Raw genomic sequence first — 27,534 nt, forward strand, 5'->3', positions numbered from 1 at the left:
CGCATACAATGTGTATAAAAGAAACTTGAACACATGTGAGTAAAGCAATACGCGACAACACATGCAATGTGTATAAAGAGGAACTTGAACACATATAAGTAAAGCAATATGCGACAACGCATGCAATGTGTACAAAAAGGAACTTGAACACATATACGTAAAGCAATACGCGACAACGCATGCAATGTGTATGGTAGGAATGAACACATATAGGAAAAGCATGCGCGCTAACGCAAGCAATGCGTAACCTCCTGAAAATATGCATGAACACGTGTAAGTAAAGCACACGTGAAAACGTGTACAATCTGTAAAGTAGGCAAGGTATGAACACATGTAAGTAAAGTGCACGTGAAAACATGTACAATGTGTAACCACCTGGGGGGATGCATAAAGACATATAAGTAAAGCACACGTGGAAACGCCTGCAATGTGTAAAGCAAGCAAGGTATGAACACATGTAAGTAAAGTACACGCGAAAATGTGTACAATGTGTAACCACCTGGGAGGATGCATAAACACATATAAGTAAAGCACATGCGGAAACGCATGCAATGTGTAAAGCAAGCAGGGTATGAACACATGTAAGTAAAGTACACGCGAAAACGTGTACTATGTGTAACTACCTGGGAGGATGCATAAACACATGTAAGTAAAGCACACACGGAAATGCATGCAATGTGTAAAGCAAGCAAGGTATGAACACATGTAAGTAAAGTACACGCGAAAACGTGTACAATGTGTAACCACCTGGGGGGATGCATAAACACATATAAGTAAAGCACACACAGAAACACATGCAATGTGTAAAGCAAGCAAGGTATGAACATATGTAAGTAAAGTACACGCGAAAACGTGTACAATGTGTAACCACCTGGGGGGATGCATAAACACATATAAGTAAAGCACACGCGAAAACGCATGCAATGTGTAAAGAAAGCAAGATATGAACACATGTAAGTAAAGTACACGCGAAAACGTGTACAATGTGTAACCACCTGTGGGGATGCATAAACACATATAAGTAAAGCACACGCAGAAACGCATGCAATGTGTAAAGTAAGCGAAATATACACATGTAAGTAAAGCACGCGCGGAAATACATGCAATGTGTATAGCAGAAACAATGCAAATGAAACGTGTATAACATTGTGAGGTAGGAAAATGCATGACAATGCATATACTGAAATGCATGACAATGCAAAATAGGAAAATGGATTACAATGCATGTACCGAAATGCATGACAATGCATGATAAGGAAATGTGTGACAAGGCGTGATAAGGGAATGCATGACAATGCATGTACTGAAATGCATAACAATGCAAAGTAAGGAGATGCATGACAATGAATGATAAGGAAATGCATGACAACGCAAATGCGGTGTGCATAACAATGCACGATGAGAGAAATGCATGACAATGCGTGTACTGAAATGCATGACAATGCAAAGTAAGGAAATGCATGACAATGCATAATGAGACACGCATGACAATGCATGAACGAGAATGCATGACAATGCATGGAATTGAAATGTAGATGAAAGATGCATGACAATGCAAAATGAGACACGCATGACAATGCATGAACTGAAATGCGCGACAATGCATGCAATTGAAATGTACGACAATGCGTGTAATTGAAATGCACAACAATGCGTGATAAGGGAATGCATGATAATGCACGTACTGAAATGCATGACAATGCACGATATGGAGATGCATGACAATGCGAAATGAGACACGCATGACAATGCATGAATTGCATGATAATGCCTGTAATTAAAATGCATGACAAAGCGTGTAATTGAAATGAATAACAATGCAAATGAGGTGCACATGACAATGCGTGGTCGGAAACATGCATGACAATGCGTGTAATTTGAGATGCATGACAATACGAAATGAGACACGCATGACAATGCATGAACGAGAATGCATGACAATGCATGAACTGAAATGCAGATGAAAGATGCATGACAATGCGTGTAATTAAAGTGTATGACAATGCATGACTTATTGAAATGCACGACAATGCATACTATTGGGATGCACGACATTGCAAATGAATTCAAAATGCGGGACAACGCACGTCTCTTGAAATGCATGACAATGCAAATGACCTCAAATACGTGACAACGCACATTTGTTTTTTTCTTGAAATGCATGACAATACAAATGAACTCAAATGCGTGACAACGCATGTCTCTTGAAATGCATGACAATGCAAATGACCTTAAATGCGTGACAACGCACATTTGTTTTTTTCTTGAAATGTATGACAATGCAAATGAACAGTGCATAACAATGCAAATTGTGTGTGTTACAACGCGCGTAGACGTGCATAACAATGCAACTTATGCATGTTTATCATAAACAAGGCAACACATGTAATGCAACGCATTTAAAGTGGTTATTGAACCTTATAAGATACCCAAGGATACGAAAAGGATACACTTTGCGCGTATTGAGCATCGCATACCGGAAACACGGCTCGAGCTCAACACGAAGGTCGATCAAGGTTTAAAAGTGCATTTCCTTGTACTGCCTTGATAAATGAAGGTTTCAAACCACATCAATGACCCAAACAGGGGTGTGGAAGATGCACCGGCCACCGGGGAAGACCACATGCCATCCATCGGCCACGAAATAAGGTCACCAGTCAAATAGTTGGCCGACCGGCTAACAATGTGGCCGACCGGCCAAAAATTACTGTATCGGGGCAGTTTTGTCAATTGGCCACTGGTCTTTAAATATAGGGCTTCAAGCACTGTATTTCCACTTCCTCCTTGGTCGAAAATCTCTCCCCTCTCTCTCTAGGCGAGTTTCCTTCCTTCGATCCGAGTTTTTGTCATATTTTAGGGCCCTTTTCGTCGTTTGATTCGCGAAAACCTCCTCGTTTCGCACGTTTTGAACCGAACAAATCTTAATTTCGGTGATTTTTTCTTGGTTTCCACCACTTAGGGTTTGTTTCCCCCAAGTTTACCTCGATCTTTGTGCCCTTTTTAGACTTTGACTTTTCTGCCCATTTTTCATCCTCTCGGGGTTGACTTTTGGGTTGACTTTTAAAATTCTTGCCCAGTTTTCACACTTCCGGCCATTTTCACACTATTCTTGAGATGGCAGATGACATTCCAGGCGGCGAGGCTCCCCTGGAGTTGGAAGTGGACCTTGGACCTTGTGGCTGAGCTCCTGCCTCTTCATAGCCGGCCGTTCGATCCGGCGGCCTACAGGCCGGCGATACACGCGCTTCCTTCTGATAGCATCCGTCACTTCAGGAACTATGAGTGATGCGTGCCACTGGAGCTTCTGCTACGCGAGCCAGAGTCACATCTGTCCTGTGGCGCTTCTGAGGTACACTCTTCCCTGTTTCATTTTCTGTAGAGTAGAATGCATAACTACAATAGTTGATTCTCTTCTTTAACTATTTGGCCCAGATACACCGATACATCATATGCTGTAGTTCACTGCGAGCACACCCGCACCTGATATCTATTTGAATCTGAACACGTGTATACACACTTTATCTTCCACTGAACCACTCAAACACACTGATACATCACATGTAGTTCACTGCGAGCACACCTGCACCGGATATCTATTTGAATCTGAACACACGCACACACGTTGTATTTTCCACTGAACCACTCAAATAGACTAATACATCACATGCTGTAGTTCACTGCGAGCACACCCGCACCTAATATCTATTTGAATCTGAACACGTGTACACACGCTGTATTTTCATCAATTCTAAGTGCTTTCAACACAACACTGTATTTGTAACACTTCTTCGCAAATGTTTGTTTTGACCACAGGGGGATTACCATGCCTTCCGGGGGTATAGGAATGTTGCCGCTAGAGGTTAGGGGAGCTACCTGATGCGATTCGTCGCATTGTTGACCGAGCCAGATTTGGGACCTTCTGCATGGGACTCTCGCGCCTCACTGCGAGTAGGCCCCTTCTTGCTGCTCTGGTGGAGATGTGGTGGGACACCGCCAACTTCCTCCACCTTTCTGCCACCGGGCAGACAACGATGACTCCTTTCGACTTCTCCATGCTCATAGGCATCGGAGTGGGGGGTGATCCGATCCGCTTTGATACCGACATGGACAAGTGGGACGCCGCTCAGATGTACCTGCTCAGCGCTTAGCCACCTCTCGCTCGGGGCAAGGTTTGTGAGATATTCACGGTTCGAGGACCATTTTCGGATCTAGGCACCTACTACCCAAGATGAGGAAGAGCAGTATACTCGCGGCTTTATCATGTTTCTGCTAGGGACCACACTTTTCGCCGATCGGGCAAACACCATCGCCCTTTATTTGTTAAGCGCACTTGTGGATGTGACACAGATCTGCCGCTATGACTGGGATGGCGCTGGCTTGGCCACTCTTTACGGTTATATGAGTTCATCCTCCTGCCTCAGCGGACAGTTGCTCGGAGGCTACTGGCGAGCTTGGAAGGTACATATTCCCTTTTCTGTCTTTTTAGTTTTGTTTTACATTATCTGTACTCTATACACTGCACACACTGCACAATACACTACATATACTGCTTTCTGCTTTATCTGCGTACTGCTTCATCTGTATACTGCTTTATCTGATAAGCATGCTCATATCCGTTCTGTCACACTATACAGTTCTGGGTGAATGCCTACTTTCCAAGGCTTGCCCCAGTACCGAACGAGGAGATGCCCCCCATGGTCCCATTTTCTCACCGCTTTGACATGAGATGCGAGCAGAGGCCGCGGGAGCCCTTCATATTCTTCCACCGCTACTTTGACACTATCACCGTAGCCGAGGTATGTCAGACATTTTAGTTTATTGGCTTTTCTTTGCAATGTACCTTAAATATCAGATAACAAACTGTATGTACTGCTATTTGCAGATCACTTGGCAGCCATGGGCCTTGTTGCCCATTGCAGTTCGGGAGCGGTATGCCGGCGCTGAGGAGACTGCCAGATTCAGAGTCTTGTTAGAGGGCCCGGTTTGTCGTGCCTGGTACTATGGGAAGCGCTTCTTGCAGCAGACCTTGGGCGTGCCAGAGCAGCCGGTTCCAGCACCTCCTCCTACCCATGCGAGGGACACTGAGAAGTATACCTTAGCGGAGATGATGAGTTACACCATCGGCTGGAGCCATGAGCGCTATGTAGACGAGGGCGACTACGCGGAGTTCGTCCAGACCTATGTCATGCGGCCTCTGGCCGGTACCGGCCGAGTTGAGAGAGAGTGACTAGCGGCGCCAACTGCGAGAGTAGGAGCATCGCGGGCACCTCGGGCCCGAGGTAGGAGTGGGCCCTGGAGAGGGCAGGGAGCTTGGTGGCCCGAGCTGCCTACCATGGTGATATGCCGAGGGCAAGGTGGGGAGACTTACCAGATCCCCATCGCTCCTCCTCCGCCTGATCATGAGCTAGTCAGATTCTACGGCTTGCCTTCGGTATGTACTATGTATTTTGCATCTTGTACAGTCATTTCATTTTATTTCTCTCGATTTTTCGCGGAATATTCATATTTCTAACACTCTTGTAGACTTCTGCCGAGTACACTCGCAAGTGTTTCGAGTTGACTGCTTCCGTGATGGGGATGCTACAGCGGAGCCTCGACTTATTGGCTATTTACGGTATCCCAGTAAGCTCCTTCAACCAGAATCTCAAACTGTGCATAATCTGTTTCACACATAATCTGATACATCGCACTGTCAACACTGCCCTTGACACGCGGCCCTCATGGCATTTGATACACCGTAACCCACAGACTGCTCATAGCATTGCTCACGGCATTCATACACTGCACTCAGTCACTGTACTCTGTACTGACACAAAACTCATAGCATTCATACACGGCATTTTGCACTGATATACTTCTCATAGCATTCATGCACGACATTCTGGACTGATATACTGCTCATAGCATTCATACACGGCATTCTGCACTGATATACTGCTCGTAGCATTCATACACGGCATTCTGCACTAATGTACTGCTCATAGCATTCATGATGTATTTACCATTTGTCATTTTTAGCCCCCATTCCAGACACCGGTTGCAGGGGGTGCTCCAGCAGGACCATCCATGTCTGCCCGAGGAGGAGGGAGAGCAGGACTGGGGACCACAGTACCCCCCCGCACCAAAGCGAAGCGCACTCATTTTGGGAGCAACTCGCGGGCACCAATTCCAGATGATGATGAGTCCGAGACAAAGGCAGAGTCGTCTGAGGATGAGACTGGAGATGACTTGGGCTCGGGCTCAGATGGTGGGGATGGTAACGACGCTCCTGGACCTTCGTCCAGGAAGAGGACGAGGACAGACTCTCGTGCCTGAGACCAGTTGACATTGATCTAGGCTTTTGCTGTTTTTCTTTCTTTTTGCTTTATTTTCCTTTTAGCTAGTAGTTTGAGCACTTTGTACTGCTTGGGGTAGGTTTTACTTTCCCAAAACTATGTATTTGAAAGAATGATGGAATGAAACAAGCTTTTTGCTGAAAAAGTGTTGCATTTGTACATCGCATCGTATCGTATCATACCATATCACATAACAATGTAATCGGATGGAAATTGAACATGCATGTACTGCCGGGTCAGGTAGACCAACGTAACAAATTAACTCAATAAGCAAAAATGAGGCCTTAACAAGTTTACAACTCGATAACCAGAGAGAAACAACTTGATAAGCGAAATTGCGACAACTTGGTAATGAAATGAGTAACAACTCAATAAGCAAATGAGTAACAACTTGACAAGCAAATGAGCGACAACTCGATAAGCAAAATGGGTAACAACTCGATAAGCAAATGAGCAACAACTCGATAAGCAAATTGAAGTAACAACTCAATAAGCAAATGAGCAACAACTCGATAAGCAAATTGAAGTAATACAGGTGTGACTTTGCAAAATCAACATCGGAAAGGACTAGAAATGGAACTAATCACAAGTACTCAATATGTTCAACATATAGAGTGTTTGTTTTGAACAAACCGCTCGCATCATAGTACTTTATTCATTTTGATCATACGACTCATGCAGGACACTGCTGATTCTGAATACACAGCCCATTCTGAACATTGCTCATTCTGAACTCACAGCCCATAACACAATATTCGGCTTATTCGGCACACAGCTAATTCTGAACAAACAGTTCGATCCGAACAGACGGGATGCAAAGATAGGATCGACAGAAGTTGAAACATACTCAGATGCTCCAAATGTGGAAGAACAAACGTGGAGAATGGCACAGCACTCTGAGCACAAAGCGATTCATTTTGAAAATCGAGAAATGAGTTCTCAATCGGGTATTAAGCCTACGAATGAACACAGGGAAAAAAAGACTCAATAACAGAAAAGAAAAGGTATACAACCTAAAGACAAACACAGACACCTAAAACGATTCAAGACAAGAATCGAGGCAAACAAAAGACACGACATTCAGACGTGTTACAAAAGCGGGAGGCCAGTTTCTCCGGGTATTGTTTCCCACCCTTTCTCCTTTGTGATTCTCATATCACTCTGGCACACAATCTCTATTTTTCTGAAAAAGCCCTTTTTCTCACTTTTTCTATCAGCGCACATCTCTTTATTCTTCAATCTATCATCTTTTATCCCTCCCCTGGGTGGTTTGATGGATAAACAAAAGGTTGTGGGTTCATGCCCAACACTATTAGCCCGCAGCTATCTCCTCCGGTGTCATTTAGTCAAGGCCCCGAATGAGGGAGTGGAGTAACTTGATCCACTCGAATTCGTGCTTCGCACTTGGCTTGATACCTCATTGCTTGGAGGATGTTGAGAGCTTTCAGCCCTTTGTTGTTAGCTTCAACTGTGCCCTTCTCTAGCAGGTAGAGTGCCCTTTCTGGCAAACGCATGGACAACGGGGAAATGACAGGAAGCCTGACTCAACTGTGCCCCTAGTTCATCATTTTGACCCTTTTTGTTTTTGCTTTCTACTAAAACAATTTTGATCAATATAAAAGTTTGATTAACATGCTCGTTCAACTTTCTGACTTAAAATCATGCAAGTTAGATTGTGAGCACTGAAAATTTTCCTTTTCGGGTCCAAGAAAATTGTTCGATTTTGGAAAAATGGAATAATTTTGAAGAAAATTAGTCAACCTCAGTAAAAATTCACAAAAACTATTTTTGCAAACGGCCGCTGCTCTACGAGCACGGAACCTACTCTCGAGATAAGCAACCTCATATCCAAAACAATGGAAAATTGCCCCTTGTCTGAACGACATCGCAGCACACTGAATGGCAACGGAAAGTTGCCCCTTGTTTGAATGGTATTGCGGCGCATTGTATGGCAACGGAAAGTTGCCCCTTGCTTAGATAGCACCGCTGGGCTTTGTAATCAGCCTTCAAAGTGACGATCACAACCAAACTCTCGATATAGAGAAAACAAAGATAATCAAAACCATTACATGGAGACAATCCATTTGGGAATGTTTGTGGCTGGACTTCAGGATGAAGTTGCCTACGTATCCTAAACATGGGAATCAAGCCTTACGTAGTTCCGGTTAAGGTACATTCGGTCATTAACCTCTCCTTTTGCGAGCTAACTTTTGCCAAGGCCACCCTTTCTGGGTTTTCAACCTTGTGAGCTTTGTTCTTCTTTTCTTTTCATTTCTTTTTGTCTTCTTTTTTTTTTCTTTTCTTTTTCTTCTTTTTCATTCTTTTGCATTTTTTCTCTTCTTCACTTTTTTTCTTGCTCTAACTTTTGCCTGGGTCGCCCATCTGGGATTTTAGCCCAGCGAGCCTCTCAAGGGTAAAAGTGTAGCTTTGTCCATGTCAAATGGTTTTGAGATCTCGAAGCCATCTGAATCCAGAAGAATGGCTACTGTTTACTGATGATGTTGAAGTCCATCCAATGGGGGCTGAATTTGCCCCTAGTGTTATGGATAGGAACTCAGTTGTTCCCTGGTAGTACTTTCTTCTTTCCTCCTTTCTGGGATTTGGCATTCTTGCTGATCTTCGTCTTGGACTTTTCGAGTGCATTATCTGACGTCTTTTGCCCCTGGTTCGAGAGGTGCTTCTGATCTGGCCATACAAGTCTCACATTGTGGTTGACCGTTTGAACATTCTGAACGCAAGTTCAACTATTTCAAAGTAAAGGGGGGGGGGGTCGAGTCTCGAGGCTGGGAGCGATCTTAAGCTGCACGATCTCAATAGCAATTCCACACAGGACTTCACCGAACCGCACAAAACATTTTTTTGAAAAATTTTAGGAAAACGACTAATCGCTCGTGCTGAAGACAGTGTAGAACCAATGTAGATCAAGTCAGGATCCTTCTCAGTACTCATATTAACAAACATGATCTCATTCATTAAGGGCATAGCATGCCTCTCTTTCTCTCAATTTGATCAAATTTTGCAAAACCGAGGAATTCCTTCCTCTTTGTTTTCACCACAGTGTTCAGAAAATGTTTGGAAAAACTTAGGTCAATGCAACAATTTCAAGGCACAGAAGAGCAAGTGACGAGCACTGTCGTTCCATTCAAATCTTCTGGCACAATTGGCTCAAACAGAAATAGACACAAAACATGAAAACCACAGCTGTTTCATTTAGATCTTATGATGTAACTGGCTCCACGGCAGAAACAGATTCAAAAAGAAAGCAAAAAGAGAAACACAAAACAAAATAGTGATGTCCGAGGTAACACTCTCGGAATCACTCGACTCTAACAAAACAGGACTGACTCGATACAACAAGACAGACCCTTAATCAAAAGACTGACTCAAAACAACGGGACAGACTCAAAATAAAACCCCAGAACTAACTCAACACCCGAGTCAGAAACTACAAAAGCTAGTATTCACAAATGCTCAAAACAGTGTGTGCCATACGCCGCATCTGAAGTAAACCCAGCACCACCCGCAGGTGGGCCAACCCCTGATCACATTCTTGTATTATCTTCGAAGTCCACAAACTCAGTAGTGACGGACTTTGCTGAGCTAGGTGGGAGGATGACCTCATCATCAATCAAGTCTTTCATTTCGTAGTGAAGACGAAAGCAATTGCCGGTGGTGTGACCAGCCTGTTGATGGTACGCACAGTGCTGGATGGTATCATGTGAGAGAGAGAGATTACTCAGAAGAGGCCGACGCTCAAGAGGTTTGAGATGACCTTTTTTCGTGAGGATTCGAAGAGCCTTGGACAAAGGCATGTGAAGGGCATGAAAAGCCCTGCGCCCTCGGGGCAAATACTTCGAAGTCTGTGGACCTTTGCTGGATGCAGTAGCAAAAGGATCAGTAGGTGCTGCCTTGGCTCTCTGATCTTTTCCAGGTGCAGGATTAGGGTTGAGAGGAACGGTTCTGGAACGACGGTCCCTATCTCGATTTTCCCTTTGGCTTGAACTGCTCTCGGTCTGAGTGGGGAAGATGTCATCCATAGTCTTAGCCAAAACCGCGAGTACTTGTTGCTTATTCAACCCCCCGGCTTTCAGAGCCTCAACAGCTTGCTGGAGTTGTTCGTAGGGATCTGTATATGCCTTAATGTTGTTGTTTCCACCAGCCTCAGCTTGGTGGGAGGTTTGGGTTGTTGCTTCAGTGCGAAGCCCCGTTGTCGTTGATACGTCATTGCTGGAGTTTGAGACAGCTTCAGGTTTGCTGAGCTCAATTACAATTCGCCCCAGTAGCGGGGGTTCCTCTGGCATAAAGTTCCCAGCATACAACGCAGTTGGTGGTGGGGCCGATATCTCGTAGGCTAGGTCAGCCATAGATCTCTAGAGGTCGCCAATCATTCCCATTAACTCAAATCTGGTTGGTTCACAAGCGTGAAACAATTGGGGTTCTCAAATAGGGCGTGCAGAAGGCGACCTGGGTGGGTGTGGTGCCTTAACATCGGTCTCACCCTATAAGATGATCCCTTGGTTTAATCCGGCTGCCATAACCACAATCTCCTTTGAATTTTGTGCCATCATAAATCCGCTGAATTAAACGGGGGTGATGTGACTGGTGACTTGACTGATCAGATATCTGCGTTGCTTCAGTGAAGGAGAACACTGGCTATTCTAAACTCAGATCTCTGAAACTCTCCCCCTCCTCCTGAAAGAGAAAACAGGCAGCAGCTCAGCCCAATTTTAACCAAACAATTGTAAGCACAACTAAACAACTACATTTGATCACTGATCACTGTTCCCCAAAACTGAATCTTATACCCGTATATACTACTGATTCTCAAAACACTAACACTGATGCTCGCAGGCCTGATGCCCAGACTTGCAAACGGATATGTGCGTTCCCTATAGAGGTCAACTCTAAAAGCACATATAACAAGCAAATGAAAGCCAAAACACCCCTATGTTGGGTTAGGGTTTCCTGTCCTAGTTTCGTCAAGAACTAGGGTTTTACTACAAACACAGCAATTTCAAACAACCTATAATCGGGTAAGCAACCTGTCCTAGCTTTGGAATGGTCACAATGGATTCTGAATATGCACTAGGTCGAATGGTCAAAAAGGGTGCCCCGGCAACAACCGGGGTTTGTGTTCCCATCGTGGCAGAGCTAGTAACCGGTCTGCCTTATGGCACGCCTCTCAAAGCGAGCCTCCAGCAAACCGTTCAGGAATAGTAGATGGAAAACACGATGTCCTAGGTGCACCAATGCACATGCAATGCAAAGAAACACATAAGTGTAGTCAAAACAAGATATCATGAGTTCGAGTCAAGTTCTCTAACTCCCCAGCAGAGTCGCCAGAAACTGTGGACGTCCCCGAACGTCCCGAGAGGGAATCCCATTTTGTTCATTTGGGGCTTACTACAGTTCGGACTCAATGTCACGGTCCTGTATCTAATCTCGCGGAGTGCAATGCAAGACCGATGAATCATCAAGTAGTCCAAATCCGACAAATCGTTTTGAAAAACTGATTTTTAGAAAGAAATGCCAAACATGGACTACTTTGCCAGATACAGACTCGCCACCTAAATATTTTATTTTGGGGGAATTTAGGAAACCCTGACTCGTGCTTAAGGCTACGTGTCCGTCATCACCAAAGTTGCCTCAGCTCAGGAACTTGGGTACGATTGGGGAAGGTCACTTCGTGAGCACCCCCGCTCGCCCGATCAAAGATCGGCCTCTACTAACCATGATATTGAGTTTTGAAAACATATGTGTTCTTATTCCGGTTAATTAGCTAATCTTACTATGTGATGCGCACAACACACAAGTATAGACTAGATCGCCTAATTTGGAACAAAGCATCGCATATTCGTTTTGTCTTGGAAAATGGTTTGAAGTTTGCTACTCGAAAGTAGGCTAAAAGACGGGTTTTGATGTATTATTCCAATTCAAACAACCCAACCTTTACCCACAGGCATTCAGGCAGTTATATCACATAAGCAGTTAGCCTCATGGCAAGCATGCTTTCATGTTAACACTCACATACATGCAAGATGCTAAAGCACAAATACTCACAGTGTACTCCGAGCCAAAACAATGAACATGTTAGTAATCAAATGTATGATCCGAGACTATGTTAAAAAATGGCTAATGCATCGTAGGCAAAATGCAACTAGAATAGGCTCGGCTAATCTAAAGATGGCATGTGAAATGCAACAACTCGATACACGTATTCAACTTGGAATTTGAAATACTATGTAGTTAGTATGATGCGCCGAGCCCGGTACATGCAATACAGATGAATGATGCAAACATGCATAGCATAAGGATGCTAATTGAAACGTGCCCTAGAACTAACCATCATAAGCGGTTAAGTAAAAGGGAGAAAGAAATGGTGGTTGGAAGACATGCATCACACACACGCACGCTTATTATAAAATTGCCCTCTCTCGGAGGGTCCGAATGAATAATACAAATTAATTAACTAACAAGCTAATTAAATATTACAGACCCTTAATTGATTAAACAAATTAATTAAATTATTGAAGACAGTAAAATAGCCTCGGGAAGAGGGACGAATGCATGCACGCTCGGCTCCACTCGGAAATCCACCGCCATGTCACATGTTGCCTTTGTTTGCACTGCTTTCCTCTTCTGAAGACTACACAAGTTTCCAAATTGCTTCTGAAATACTCCCTAAGAGTTGTGGGAGGCCACCGACCAAGAGGGAGCACCACTGGCCATGGAATTATGGTCATTGACCAAAAATTATATCACTGGCTGGGTATTGATAGTCGGTCGGCACTAAAAGTTGCCGACTGACTATTTCTTCCTGCAAAATACTGGTTTGCTGCAACAGAGGACAGACAAGGCATGGCAATGCATTTCAAAGCAATGTTTGCGCCACCACCCTCCTCATCATGTTTGAGACTCAAAGGAGTATGGTTCTCGACCCTCGGGCCACCAATCACGTATTTCAATGCATGATGGCCCAGGAAGTCAAGTGTGCAACTTCAATATCAAATGAAATGCACAAAAACACATAAAGGTCCCCAACCTCTATAGGCAAGGAATGCATGCTTAATGCAATGCAACCTAGGCAAGCAAGCAAACATGCAAATAACTCAAGTGTGCAACACATCTAATGCAATATGAGTATGTTAACATGCAAGATGCAACATGGACGTTCAAGCATGCAAACAAACATGTGACTTCATTCAATCATGTAGCAACATGTGAGGTAAACATGTAACAACATGTTAAAACAACGTAAAACCAAAAGAATGCATGCCAAATGCACTACCACTTAGACATGCAACAACATGTTAATAGGCCGAGTATGTAACAACAAGCAAGGCAAGCATGCAACAACATGCGAGAATCGTCTTAAACTAATATGGACAACTCTCAAACAAGTCATCAAATTAGTTTATATTTTATCAAATTGAGGATTTTGTCCTTGGAATTGCGCAATGGTATATTCAATTATCCTTATTTGGAACAAGATTCAAAATTCAAGGTCAAATATGTCACAATCGAAAAGACGGGGATTAAAGTGACACAAATCCTAAACTATAGGAACCTTTAATGTAATGAAACCTTTATAATATCAACACCACAAATTATTATAACTTATATACAAAAAAACGAAACGGAGGATTTATTATTAAAATATCCCGAATATTGTATAAGGGAAACATTTCGTAACATTAATTAATTTCAAGTCTCTGCGATATTGAATGCTATAATATATATATATATTTTTTTTTTGTTTGGGAAGTGATTATATTTTTTGACTTCTTGACTTTTGATTATGTTAGTAGGTTATTTTAATTTTTATGTTTAGAAAGTTAGGTTGAATTTTTTGGTTGATTATTGTATTGAAAAATCTATTTGAAATGATGTTTGAGACTAAAATGACAAATTTGTCCCTAACCTAAGACATTCACATTTTTTCAAAATTGGTCTAAAGGGACAAAATTGCCATTTACTATTTGTGGTGGTAGGCTGTGAACGTGATAATGGCTTAGGCTACTTTATTTTATTTGATTTGATTTTATTATATTTTTTTGTATAAATCAGTGACTTAAGTTACAGTTTGAGACTATATGATTTTTTTAATATCTAAGACTAAATTTAAGTTCCCATATATATGTGTGTAACATTCCTTAATGTTAGGACCCTACTTATTGTCAAATTGCGTGAAGAAACTTGGATTGCATTGAGTTGTAATTTTCCTTTCGTTTTGGTCTTCCTGCTCGAGCGGGGAACTTGGCGCTCGAGCGGAGTTTCCATCATTGTAGTATTTTGGCTTGTCTACAAAATATACTGAGTGGTGTGATTTTTCACTCGAGCGTGAACCCTGGTTTGGAACACACGTTGTAGTGTTCCCGCTCGAGCGTCCATTCCTACACTCGAGCGAACCTCGTGACTTTAGCAGCTATAAAGCTGCAGGTTGCTTCAAATCTAGGGTTATGTTTTCAAGATCTTCTTTAAGGGTTTTAGGATTTTCTTTTGGGGTTTTTTTCTGGTTTTCCTTGATGTTTGATCGAGTATTGAACTCATGTTCTGATAAGCACACATCAAGGAGTTTGGTTGATCTTCTTTATGAGTTTTCTTCTTTGGTGGAATCCGAAGATTCAAGTACAGTGTAATTAAAGGAGATTGATGATGTGTGTAGTTGTTGATTCGACAATGGATGTTGTGGATTCAACACCAATCTAATCAATTCCGAGACGAAGGTTGTGGTGCAAGATATACAGAAGATTTGAAGACAAATTGGAAGCGTTTGAATAATTTATTTGGTATCTTTGTAATCTTTCTTTCTTCAGTAGTGGATTGATTTGTGGCGTTTCGCTCGTGATTTTTTTTATCACAATTGGAGGTGCTTCAATTGTGGTTTTTCTATGTAAAAATCATTTGCATCAATTTATTGTTTCAGAAACAACAATCCAAATCGCGTTTGTACGGGCTTGATGATTTAGATTGTTAGTTTTAGTTGTTTGGGAATTGGTACAATTAATTCTTGATCTAATCACGAATCACTTAGGTTTTTCAATTGGTATCAGAGAAGGTCACTCTTTGTTTTTATCAAAACCATAGGAGTGTGATTTTGTGTGATTGGTGATATGGATTCAATTTGCGAAGGTAACTCGACCCATAGACCTCCATTACTTGATGGTACAAACTATTCTTATTGGAAAGCTCGTATGAGAGCTTTTTTAAAATCTATCGATGAGAAAGTTTGACACTGTGTGATCTATGGGTGGAACTAACCTGTTGTCACCATTGATGGTGTTGATATTCCCAAACCCCTTGATAAATGGGAAGAATTTGACCATCAAAACTCGAGTTGGAACAGTAAGTCTTTCAATTCCCCCATTTGATCTATCACACCTGAAGAGTTTCGTTGTATTTGCATGTGTGAGGTAGCAAAAGAGGCTTGGGATATTCTTGAAACAATTCACAAGGGTACTACTTTTGTTAAAAGGTCAAAACTTCAACGTCTCACCTCAGCCTTTGAAACTCTTTTTATGCGTAATGATGAGACGCTTGATGATTTTTATGCTAAACTTAGTGAGATCGTGAATTCCTATTTCACACTCGGTGAAAAAATCCCTGAAGCTAAGGCTGTTGGAAAAATTTTGAGGTCTTTACACGAGAGTTTCCAATCAAAAGTGACAGTTATTGAGAAGGCTTAGGATATTGATACCCTCAAGCTTGATTAGTTGGTTGGAAATTTGCAGACTTATGAAGCCCACCAGATTTCTAAGAAAAAACAAAAAGATAGTGTGGCTTTCACTACTGCTCATAAGACTACGAAAACTCCTAAGATTGAGTTTGATCTAGAGTCCGCGATGACGGATATGTTTACTAAACAGTTCCAAAAAATTTTAAAGAAAAAGAAGCATAATTCCAAGGACCTTATTTCAAAAGATAAGAGTAATGAAAAACCCAAAACTTTTCCATCAAAAATTGCTCCAAAAACTAAAATGAAGATTGTGAAGGGGCAACGGGTCAAGTGTTACAAATGTCAAGGGTTTGGACATATTGCTCTTGAATGTCCTTCGAAAAAGAACAGAAAGAAAGTCTATACAATGACTTGGGATGATGAAAGTGGGTCAGAGCAAGAACCCGATGAAACCGAATCCAGTGAGGAAAGATATAGTACTTACATGGAATTCTAGTCTACTATCACTCAACCTCCTCTAAAGCCATTAAAATTTGCTCGTGGTCAGAATCTGCACCGTGCTCCTACCTTTGATGGGAGCAATTACTTGTACTGGAAGATCAGAATAAGGGCGTTTCTAAGGGCTTACGACCCTGAGGGCTGGCAAGCCATTGAAGAGGATGTTGAAAGCACTGACAATCCGAGCAATTAGAGAGTTCTGACTACCATTCGTGGAGCAATTTCTGATGAAGAATAGCAATGGGTTGCTCACTGCACAAAGGCCAAAAATGCAGGGACATTTTGAGTGAATTTCATGAAAGAGAAGAGTCATCTTCACCACCATCTATCACCTTTCCTGCCTTAGTTGCTCGACTAGATGAGGTCGAGGAGAAAGAGAAGCAAAAAGAACATGATGAAACATCAGAAGATAATGGTGAGATTGATGGTGATGATCAACAACAAGCTTACGCAAAGCTTTATGATGAATCTCTGAATTTGTCCAAGATCAATGACAAACTCACTCTCAAGCTCAAAGCATGTAAAAATGAGAATGGCAAGCTAAAAGGAGAAATTGCAATAGCAAAGCAGAATGTCATCAAAATCTCTAATGACAGGCAAGACCTATGTGGGAAACTGCTATCTTGTGAGACCGAAAGGAATGAACTTCTGAAAATGTAGGCCACATATGAAGAGAAGATTGAAAGCCTTGAGATGTCACAAGCTTCATTGGAAGAGATGGTTGGTCAAAAAGATGAAGAACTTAGAGATGCTAGAGCCACAATTGCCATGTAGAACAAAGGTTCCAAGACATTAGAAGACATCATTGGGTCTTAGCAAATGGGTTGTGGCAAAAGTGGTCAAGGCTATGGTAATGCGACAGTTCACAAGGGACAGGCCTCTACATCACATGACCCGAAGACTCAAAGAAAGGGAAAGCTGGAGGTGCAACAAGGTGATCTCTCTCTTCATCTGCCTAACGGGGGTAAAATCAACAAATGGGAGGTAAAACCTATTTTTGTTCGTCATCATTGTGGTAGGTATGGCCACATTCGTCCTTATTGCTTTGAGTTGTTTGGTAAGGTGTCCCAAAAGGATAGAAATTCTAATACTTTTTGGGTTAGGAGACAACCTTACATGTCTAGGCAGAACACTAAGATTCATGAGGGTGTTCACAACGCTAAGACATTTACCAAGATCACTAGTCCTGATTTTGTTAAGACCAAAAAGATATGGGTGAAAAATGATGATTTGACTTGTTTTGTAGTTCACACTGCTCTGAAAGCACGTGACTCACACATGTGGTAAATTGATAGTGGGTGCTCTCGTAACATGTCAGGTGACAAATCCTACTTAACCTCCCTTGAAAAATATGAAGGAGGAATTGTTACCTTTGGAGATGGTGGCACTTCTAGAGTCATTGGTAAGGGCTCTATAAGTGTGGCTGGTCTTCCTAAGGTTGAAAATGCATTATTTGTTGATGGCCTTGAAGAAAATCTTTTTAGCATCAGTCAAATGTGTGATTCCCACCATGAAGTATTATTTTCAAAAAATAAATGTGAAATTTTAGATAAAAAGGGAAATATTGTCATGTATGGGGTTCACACATCTGATAACTGCTATGGGATTGTTACTACTAATGATCTCACTTTCCACTCAGCCATCATAGGTAATATTGATTTGTGGCATCAAAGATTAGGTCATGTGAATTTCAAAAACCTAACTAAGATAGCTAACAAAGAGCTTGTGAGAGGAGTACCTAAACTAGGTAAGAATTTGAACCATGTTTGTGGACCATGTCAACTTGGGAAGCAAACCCGTGCCTCCCATAAAAAGGTGAACAGCTTTATAACCAAACGTCCTCTTGAATTGGTTCATATGGATCTTATAGGACCCACTCGCACCGAAAGCATTGGAGGTAAAAGATACATTTTTTTAACCGTTGATGATTTTACTCATTTTTCATGGATAAATTTTTTAAGAGAAAAATCTGATACGTTTGATGCTTTCCAGGCCTTAGTCCTTAAAATCCAAAATGAACAGGGTGTTTCTATTGGGCGTATCATAAGAATCCGAACTGATCATGGTCGTGAGCTTGAAAATAGTTCTTTCTCGAATTTTTGTGATATGCATGGAATTAAGCATGAATTTTCTGCACCGATTACTCCAAACAAAATGGAGTTGTTGAAAGGAAGAATAGAGTTGTTCAAGAGATGGCTGGGGTCATGTTCCTTAGTAAGAAAGTTCCTCTAAAGTTTTGGGCTGAAGCCTTAAATACTGTTGTCTATGTCATAAATCGTGTGTATTTAAAGCCCAGTACTTTACAAACTCAATATGAATTGTGGAAGAGATTGAAACCTAATGTAAAATACTTCGGAGTAAATGTTACATTTTCAAAGATAGAGAGCCTTTGGGAAAATTTGACCCGAAGTTATGAAGGTATATTTCTAGGGTATTCAACCACTAATAGAGCTTTTCGTATCTATAACCTGCGAACTTTATCTTTAATGGAATCGATAAATGTGGTTATAGATGACACGGGTTCTCCTACTTCAGTGATAAATGAGGAAGAAAATGGTGAGTCTCTAATCCTGGATACTGAACCACAAAGTCAAAGAAAAGTTGAGGTCCAAGCACAAGAAGGTGAGACAGCACCACCTTCTCAGGTAAGTTAGAGTCCAAAGAGTGCACAAAGAGACACCACTCCGGATGCTTCTGTCACCACAAGTCCAGAGTTCAAACCATTAGCAAGGGTGAAACTGAATAATTCGGCTCAACATGTGATTGGAAGTGTCTCTGATCGAATGAAAACCCGAAGACAAATTCGGAGGAGGTATCTCATATGTGTTATGTTTCATTAAATGAACCTAAGAGTATAAAAGAGGCCTTACTAGATGATAGTTGGGTCAATGCTATGCATGAAGAATTAGATCAATTTGAACATAACAATGTTTGGGCACTTGTTCCCAGACCTAGAGACAAGAATGTGATAGGTACCAAGTGGATCTTTAATAATAAATCTGATGAGAATGGTACTGTAGTAAGAAATAAAGCTAGGTTAGTTGCTCAAGGCTATACACAAGTACAGGGTGTTGACTATGATCAGACGTTTGCCCCAGTTGCATGTCTCGAATCTATTCGTATTTTACTTGGTGTTGCATGCTTTCTTGGTTTCAAATTGTTTAAAATGGATGTGAAAAATGCCTTTCTGAATGGGTAATTGAAAAAAGAGGTTGATGTTGAGCAACTGAAATGGTTTGAGGACCCGAAATGTCCAAACCATGTCTACAAGTTAGACAAGGCTTTGTATGGGTTGAAACAAGCCCCTCGAGCTTTGTATGATAGACTTACTACCTTTCTTCTTGATAATGATTTTCAATGTGGTAGTGTGGACAAGACTTTATTTGTAAAACATACTAAGTCCCATATACTTGTTGCTTAGATTTATGTTGATGATATTATGTTTGGATCCACTACTGATCATATTGTGAAATACTTTTCGGATTACATGACACATGAGCTTGAAATGAGCATAATGAGAGAGTTGTCTTATTTCTTAGGTCTTCAAATTAAACAGTCTCCTTCAGGTATGTTTGTTTTTCAGACTGAGTATGCCAAAAAGCTTTTGTCAAAGTTCAGTCTTGAGTTGGCCAAACATGCATGCACTCCCATGAGCACCAGTCTTCACCTTTCCAAAGATTCCTCTGGTATTGATGTTGATCCTACCCTTTACAGGAGTATGATAGGAAGTCTCTTGTACCTCACAGCCAGTTGTCCTGACATTACATTTAGTGTAGGTGTAGACGCGCCCGTGGGGGGGGGCCCTCATGCTACAGTTCGGACTCGATTTGCGTCACGGTTCTAAATCTGAACCAAAGAGTCCAAATCTGGCAAATCGTTTTGAGAAATAGATTTTTGAAAAAGTAGTGCCAAACATGGACTGCTTTTCCAGATACAAAGTCGCCACCTAAATATTTTAAAATGGGAGAATTTAGGAAACCCTGACTCGGTGCCGAAGGCCACGTGTCCGTCATCACCGGAGTTGTCTCGGCTCGGGAGCTTGGGTACGATCGGGGAAGGTCAGCTATGAGCACCCCCTTTCGCCCGGTCCGAAGACCGGCCTCTACTAACCGTGATATCCGTTTTTGAAAACTTTACGTGTTCTTATTCCGATTATCAGCCTAGAATTACAATGTTATGCGCACAGCAAACAAGTATAGACTAGATTGTCTAATTTGGAAATAAACATTGCATATCCGTTCGGTTTGAAAATGCTTTGGAATTTGCTACTCACAAGTAGGCTAAAATGCGGATTTCAACGAGTCTTTCCAACTCAAACAATCCAACCTTCACCCACAGGCATGCAAAACAGTTTAACACATAAGCATCTAGCCACATGTTAAGCATGCTGTCATGGCAACATTCACACTCATGCGATATGCTAAAGCGGAAATACTTACATAGTACTCCATGCCAAAACAAAGAACTTGTTAGCAAACATGCATGATCCAAGTCCATGTTAAAAATGGCTAATGCAACACATGCAAAGATGCAATCTAAACAGGCTCGGCTAACCCTAAAATGGCATATGAAATGCTACAGGTAACATGTATTCAATTTGGAATTGAAAAGTACAATGTAGTTTGTATGATGTACCGAGCCCGGTGCATGTCAACAAATGCATGAATGCGCGCATGCATAGCATAAGGTATGCTAAAATAAATGTGCCCTAATCTACCATCATAAGCAGGTAAATAAAAGGGAGAAAGAAGTGGGGGTTGGAAGACATACACACACGCACCCACACTTATTACAAGTTTGCCCTCGCTCGGAGGAACCGAATAAATATTACAAATTAATTAACTACGCAAGCTAATTAAATGTTACAAATTGCCTAATTTAATTAACAAATTAAAATAGACTAAGAAAAGCAGTAAACGCCTCGGGAAACGCGCCGCCATGCATAGGCTGCCTCTGTTTTCCTTCCTTCACTCCTCTGGAGGCTGTCAAAACCTCAGGACTGCATCCTTGGACAGAGGGGATCACCACCGGCTAGATGAAATTTCCACCGGCAGTGTTGTATGATCATCGGCACCAAATGAAGTTGTCGGCAGAGAAGTTGTTGCCGGCCGGCACCTTACACTGCCGGTCGGCAGAGTATTCCTGCAGAACCTGCAACCCACAGCAACAGAGGACAAGGCAAAGCATGGCAGCACATTTCAAGGCATATATGCACCAACCATGTCTCTTATCATTGTAATGACTCAAAGGGACATGTGTCTCGGTTCTCGGACCACCAATCACGCATTTCCATGCATGATGGCTCAAAGAACCAAGTATGCAACTTTGATTTCAAATGCATGCAAACCAAATCAAACCAAACAAGGCCCAATTCCTATCATCAAGTCAAGGAACAAGGCATGCATGTAAGATGCAATGCAACCTAAGCATGCAAGCTAAGGATGCAACATGGCATGGTGACAAGCTTATGCAAGCATACAAGCATACATATGGCAATGTAAACTAATGCTAAGGTGGTCTTATACATGAATTAGGCAGCTCTAATAAGGCCTAAAACAATGGCCATAATGCTAAGTGCATGGAGGCAAATGACATGCAAACATGCATAGATACATGGTCCGAGACTTAAGCGTAATGAAGCAACTTTTCGACGCATTTGAAAGGCACAAACATGGACAATTTTCATGCAAATTTCAGAGGCGATAGGTGATGCAAAACAGCCCCGAAACATAACGAAACAACACTCAACGCATGGAATGAATCCCGAAATGCAAAATTAGGCACATGAAATGGCTTACAGCTATACAAAGCATGCATAATATGGACATGGAGCATGAAGACAGAAGCAAGGCAGCCCTGAGATAAGCCTTTTTACAGTTTATGGCATGGCCAAACAGCAAGCAAAGATGGGGCTAAAATGGCATACAAAAACGGCCCTAAACATGCGATTATGAAGCAACTCACAGCTGCTAACTCCAAACAGGTTAGGGCCCTTCAACAAAATTGAAGAGGGGCCCAAAATAAGACTATGTACAGTTTATGGCAGCCCCAAAAACAGTATACAAATATATTAGAAATGCAATGCAAAAATGAGGCTCAAAAGTGGCTATAACATGAGGTATACAAAAAATTCACCAAACAAGAAAATACCCTTAATAAAACATGTTCAGGAGGTCAACATAAAGCCACTTTTAGTTCGGACCAAGGTCCAAAAACAGCAACATCAGGTGCTGCCAAGACATACAAAAATGGGACCAAAAAGAGGATATAAAGGGGAGTACAACATGGAAGTCCGAAACAGTATTGAGCCCTTCTTCAATGTTGAAGAGGGGCTCAAAATAAGCCTATTTTCAGTTTACATCAGGCTCTAAAACAGATCACACGCAAGCCAAAAATTCTATGCAAGATTATGGCCTAAAGGAGAGATAAAGAAGGAAGTGCTAGCTACTATCCTCAAAAAGCAAGAGGTCCTCAATCAAACATGAAGAGGACCTCAAAATATGATGATTTGAAGTTTGGGTCGGAGCCCAAAGATGTAACCACAAGGAGCTAAGATATAGGCCAAAAAAATGCACAAAAGAGGGAAAATGAGACTCACCCTTGTAGAACCAATCTTTAGCGACCTTTGGACTGAGTTTGGGAGCTTTTAACCTCTGGAGGACAGCCTCAAGCTGCTGGAATGGGCGTTGGATGCCTTGTGCTATGAGTTGATGAAGAAATGGCCCAAGAACAAAGGTGTTTGATGGTTGAATGAGAGAGATATGGAGAGAGATGGAGGTTTGTATGTATGTATATCAGATATATGTGGTATATCTCTGGTTTTTTTTTGCCTCAAATCTCTAACCTAAACAAAGGAGGAGGAGAGGTGCTTATATAAGCAATGCTAAGCTTCTAAGACAAGCTTCAAAGGGGCCAAGGGGTTCAAGGGGGGTGCAAGGCTTCTAGAGGAAGCTAAAACAGCTGGCCAAGCTTCTCCAAGAAGCTTGGCCAAAAGGTTCAAGCTTCTAGAAGGTTAGGGGGCTCAAAGGCTCACAAGGTGCAAAACAAACACACATGTGCGTGGGGGATCAATTCTGTGCATTCCAGCTGGCACAGCTGGAATCCACTCAATCTGCAGAATGCTCCGGAAGGCCGTCGGCTAGCAAAAATTGCCGGTCAGCAAAATAAAGTGCCGGTCGGCACAATAAATTGCCGGCCGGATAAATATAGTGTCGGTGGATGGGCGGTAAGGTCAAAAAATGGCCGGTTGGTGTCTAAATTGAACCCCCGGAAGTTAGCTTTCCAATGGTGCAAACCTTGCATTAAAATTCCTCCTGTGGAAAAAGTTATGCCCATTTTGGTGAAGCCGCGCAGATTCGATCCAACCGGGATGATGCCCGACTTCAACTGATCATGTCTCCCCCACCCGGACTTGGCTCTAGGAGATTCTTGAGTGCAAAATGAAGCCCCAGAAGTAAGCTTTCCGACGGTGGTGGCCCCATAGCTAAACTCCAAGTGTACAGACAGATAAGCCCGATTCAGCGAGGGCTGCTCGACTCGCTTCTACCCGGATTCATGCCGAACTTCTCCCAAACTAGTTTTCTCCTCTCCTTTCCTCTTTTCTTCAACTCCAAAACCCTAAACAAAGTGTTTTGAAAGATTTGCCTCTCTTCTAGCCGAAGAAACTGATTCTTTGCCCTACACATCTCTCAACACCGAGCAAACCATCAGTAGTGCCCAAGTCTTAAGGGCAGTCAAAAATGGGGTGTCTACAGTTGCCCCTCTTTGACAGAACTCGAAAGTCATAACAATGACGGGAGTGAATGTCAAAGCCCAGAGACAACCCATTTTTGACAAGGCCGAAGACTTGGACAAACAAACAAAATACCGACAAATAAATGGTTGTGCCCACAGGCTGCCTACGTATCCCTTTGCAAGGAATCAAACCAGCGTAGTTCAGGGGCATGATGCAAATGATATGCAAGAAGACTTTGATAATTGGACTTATACGCCACGCGAAGCCAGTTTTGAAAGTTGGACTTATACGCTACGCGAAGCCGGTTTTGAAAGTTGGACTTATACGCTACGCGAGGCCGATTTCGAAAGTTGGACTTATACGCTACGCGAAGCCGATTTTGAAAGTTGGACTTATACGCTACGCGAAGCCGGTTTTGAAAGTTGGACTTATACGCTACGCGAAGCCGGTTTCGAAAGTTGGACTTATACGCTACGCGAAGCCGATTTTGAAAGTTGGACTTATACGCTACGCGAAGCCGATTTTGAAAGTTGGACTTATACGCTACGCGAAGCCGGTTTTGAAAGTTGGACTTATACGCTACGCGAAGCCGATTTCGAAAGTTGGACTTATACGCTACGCGAAGCCGATTTCGAAAGTTGGACTTATATGCTACGCGAAGCCGGTTATCACTCATGATCATGTAAAGAGAGCTGTAATGAAGCAATTATGTGAAATAAATGCAACATTTTAAGCGAATGCTAGGCAAGCAAGTAAGCTCGAGCCAAACTACACCTCGTGCAGAAAGGATGTAAGAGAATTATGCAATTCTCACGAACATGTGCGTTAGATACACAAAAGTGAACGAAGTGTGATAGATACACTAAGTGGACAAACATGCGTGATAGATACACATAGTGAAGAGAGTGTGATGGACATGCTTACACGAATAAAGTGTGATTGATACACTAAGCAAAGCAAAGTGTGATAGATACACAAAGCGAAACAGGTGTGATGGATACACTGAGCAAATATGTGATAGATACACTAAGCAACTGTGTGTGGTGGATGCACAAAGGGAGCGTGTGATGGATACACAAAGTGAATGTGTGATAGATACACAAAGTGAGCATAGTGTGATAGATACATAAAAGGTGAAGCGAGTGTGATGGATACACTATATGAAGCAAAGTGTGAGCGTGTGATAGATACACAAAAGGTGTGCACAAAGTGTGATAGATGCACTAAGTGAACAAGTATGATGGATACACAAAAGATGAACACAAAGTGTGATAGACGCACCTAGTGAACAAGTATGATAGATATACTAAGTGAGAGTGTGTGATTGATACACAAAGTGAACGTGTGTGATTGATACACAAAGCGAGCATGTGATAGATACACTATATGAAGCAACATGTGATACATACAGTAGTTGAGCGTGTGATAGATACACTAAGCGAGTATGGTGAGCATAGTGTGATAGATACACAAAGGGTGAACACAAAGTGTGATAGATACACTAAGTGAATAAGGTATGATAGATATACTAAAGGTGAACACAAAGTGTGATAGATGCACTAAGTGAACAAAGTATGATAGATATACTGAAAGCGAACACGAAATGTGATAGATGCACTTAGTGATCAAAGTATGATGGATATACTGAAAGTGAACACGAAGTGTGATAGATGCACTTAGTGAGCAAGTATGCTAGATATACTAAAAGGGAACACAAAGTGTGATAGATGCACTATGTGAACAGAGTGTGATTGATACACTAAAAGTGAACACAAAGTGTGATAGATGAACTATGTGAACAGAGTGTGATTGATACACTAAAAGTGAACACAAATTGTGATAGATGCACAGTGTGAACAAAGTATGATTGATATACTGAAAATGAACACAAAGTGTGATAGATGCACTATGTGAACAGAGTGTGATTGATACACTAAAAGTGAACACAAAGTGTGATAGATGCACAGTGTGAACAGAGTGTGATTGATACACTAAATGTGAGCACAAAGTGTGATAGATGCACTTAGTGAACAGAGTATGATCGATATACTGAAAATGAACACAAAGTGTGATAGATGCACGATGTGAACAGAGTGTGATTGATACACTAAATCAATGAAGTGTGATACAAAAAACGAGAATGTGCGTGATAGATACACAAAGTGAAAGAAGTGTGATTGATACACTAAATGAGAGTGCAATAGACACAAAAGCAAATATGTGTGCGATAGATACACAAAGCGAGTGAAGTGTGATTGATACACTAAGGCAAATGAAGTGCGATTGATACACTAAGGCAAATGAAGTGTGATTGATACACTATATGAATGAGAGCGTAACTGAAGCGTGATTGATACACTAAGTAGATTAGAGTGTAATTGAAATTAGAGTGTGATTGATACACTAAGCGAATGAAGTGTGATTGATACACTAAAGTGAGTGTGTGTGATTGATACACGAAAGTGAATGACCTTAAAACGGAACTTCTTTGAATGAACCGTGCATACAATATCGTGCATGATTGAGGAAGAAACTTGATAGGTATAATGCATTACAATGCAAGTGAAGTGGGTGCATAACAATGTAAGTGGAAGAGTGTATAACCTTGAAGCAGGATTGATCTTGCGCCTGAGGTAGAGGTACACTCATATTTCGGAGCATTGACAAGGCCCTGAAGAGGTACGTCCGGAGTACAATCACGGAATTTTCTGAAGTTGACACAAACTCAGATACTTCGATTTTCGCTCTTTTGTCTTTGCTTTGCAGTCTGGAACCATCATAGCTTCAGATAGGTCCTGGTTTCACCGTTCACACTTATCGGGGGTGGACCCTGCAGTTTTATGGAAAAAAGAATCTTGTTTTGCACAAACGTGAAGGATGGCACAGCACTCTGAGCACAAAACGATTTATTTTTGAAATTGAGATATGAGTTTTCGACCAGGTATTGAGCCTATGACTGAACACAGCGAGAAAGACTCAACAACGGAAAACAAAAGGTAAACAACCTAAACACGTCGAGACACGCTCGGAACGACTCAAAGCAAGAATCGAGACAAACAAAACAAAAGACACGACACACAGACATGCACAGGGAGCCTGTTTCACCGGGTATTATTCCCACCCTTTCTTATTTGTGATTCTCACATCACTCGGCTCTCAAGCTCGGTTTTTCTCTCAAAACCCTTTTCTCGCTTTTTCTCTCAGCGCACATCTCTCTATTCTTTAATCTCTAATTTTTCAATCCCTCCCCTGGGTGATTGATGGATAAGCTGGAAATTGTGGGCTCTTGC

General features: G+C 41.9%; 1 protein-coding gene across 1 annotated transcript in view; it reads left to right on the top strand.

Annotated features, from left to right (window-relative positions):
• Positions 1-5,227, top strand: part of LOC114314777 (uncharacterized) — a 31,412-nt gene extending 26,185 nt beyond the window's left edge. The window contains exons 5-7 of the mRNA XM_082889387.1: positions 4,348-4,458; positions 4,635-4,796; positions 4,895-5,227. Of these exons, the coding sequence (XP_082745513.1) occupies positions 4,348-4,458; positions 4,635-4,796; positions 4,895-5,227 (606 nt within the window). The remainder of the gene's footprint in view (positions 1-4,347; positions 4,459-4,634; positions 4,797-4,894) is intronic.
• Positions 5,228-27,534: the final 22,307 nt, after the last annotated feature.

The sequence above is a fragment of the Camellia sinensis genome, chromosome 9, assembly GCF_055761805.1.
Source record: "Camellia sinensis isolate YWXY chromosome 9, ASM5576180v1, whole genome shotgun sequence".
Lineage (NCBI taxonomy): Eukaryota > Viridiplantae > Streptophyta > Magnoliopsida > Ericales > Theaceae > Camellia > Camellia sinensis.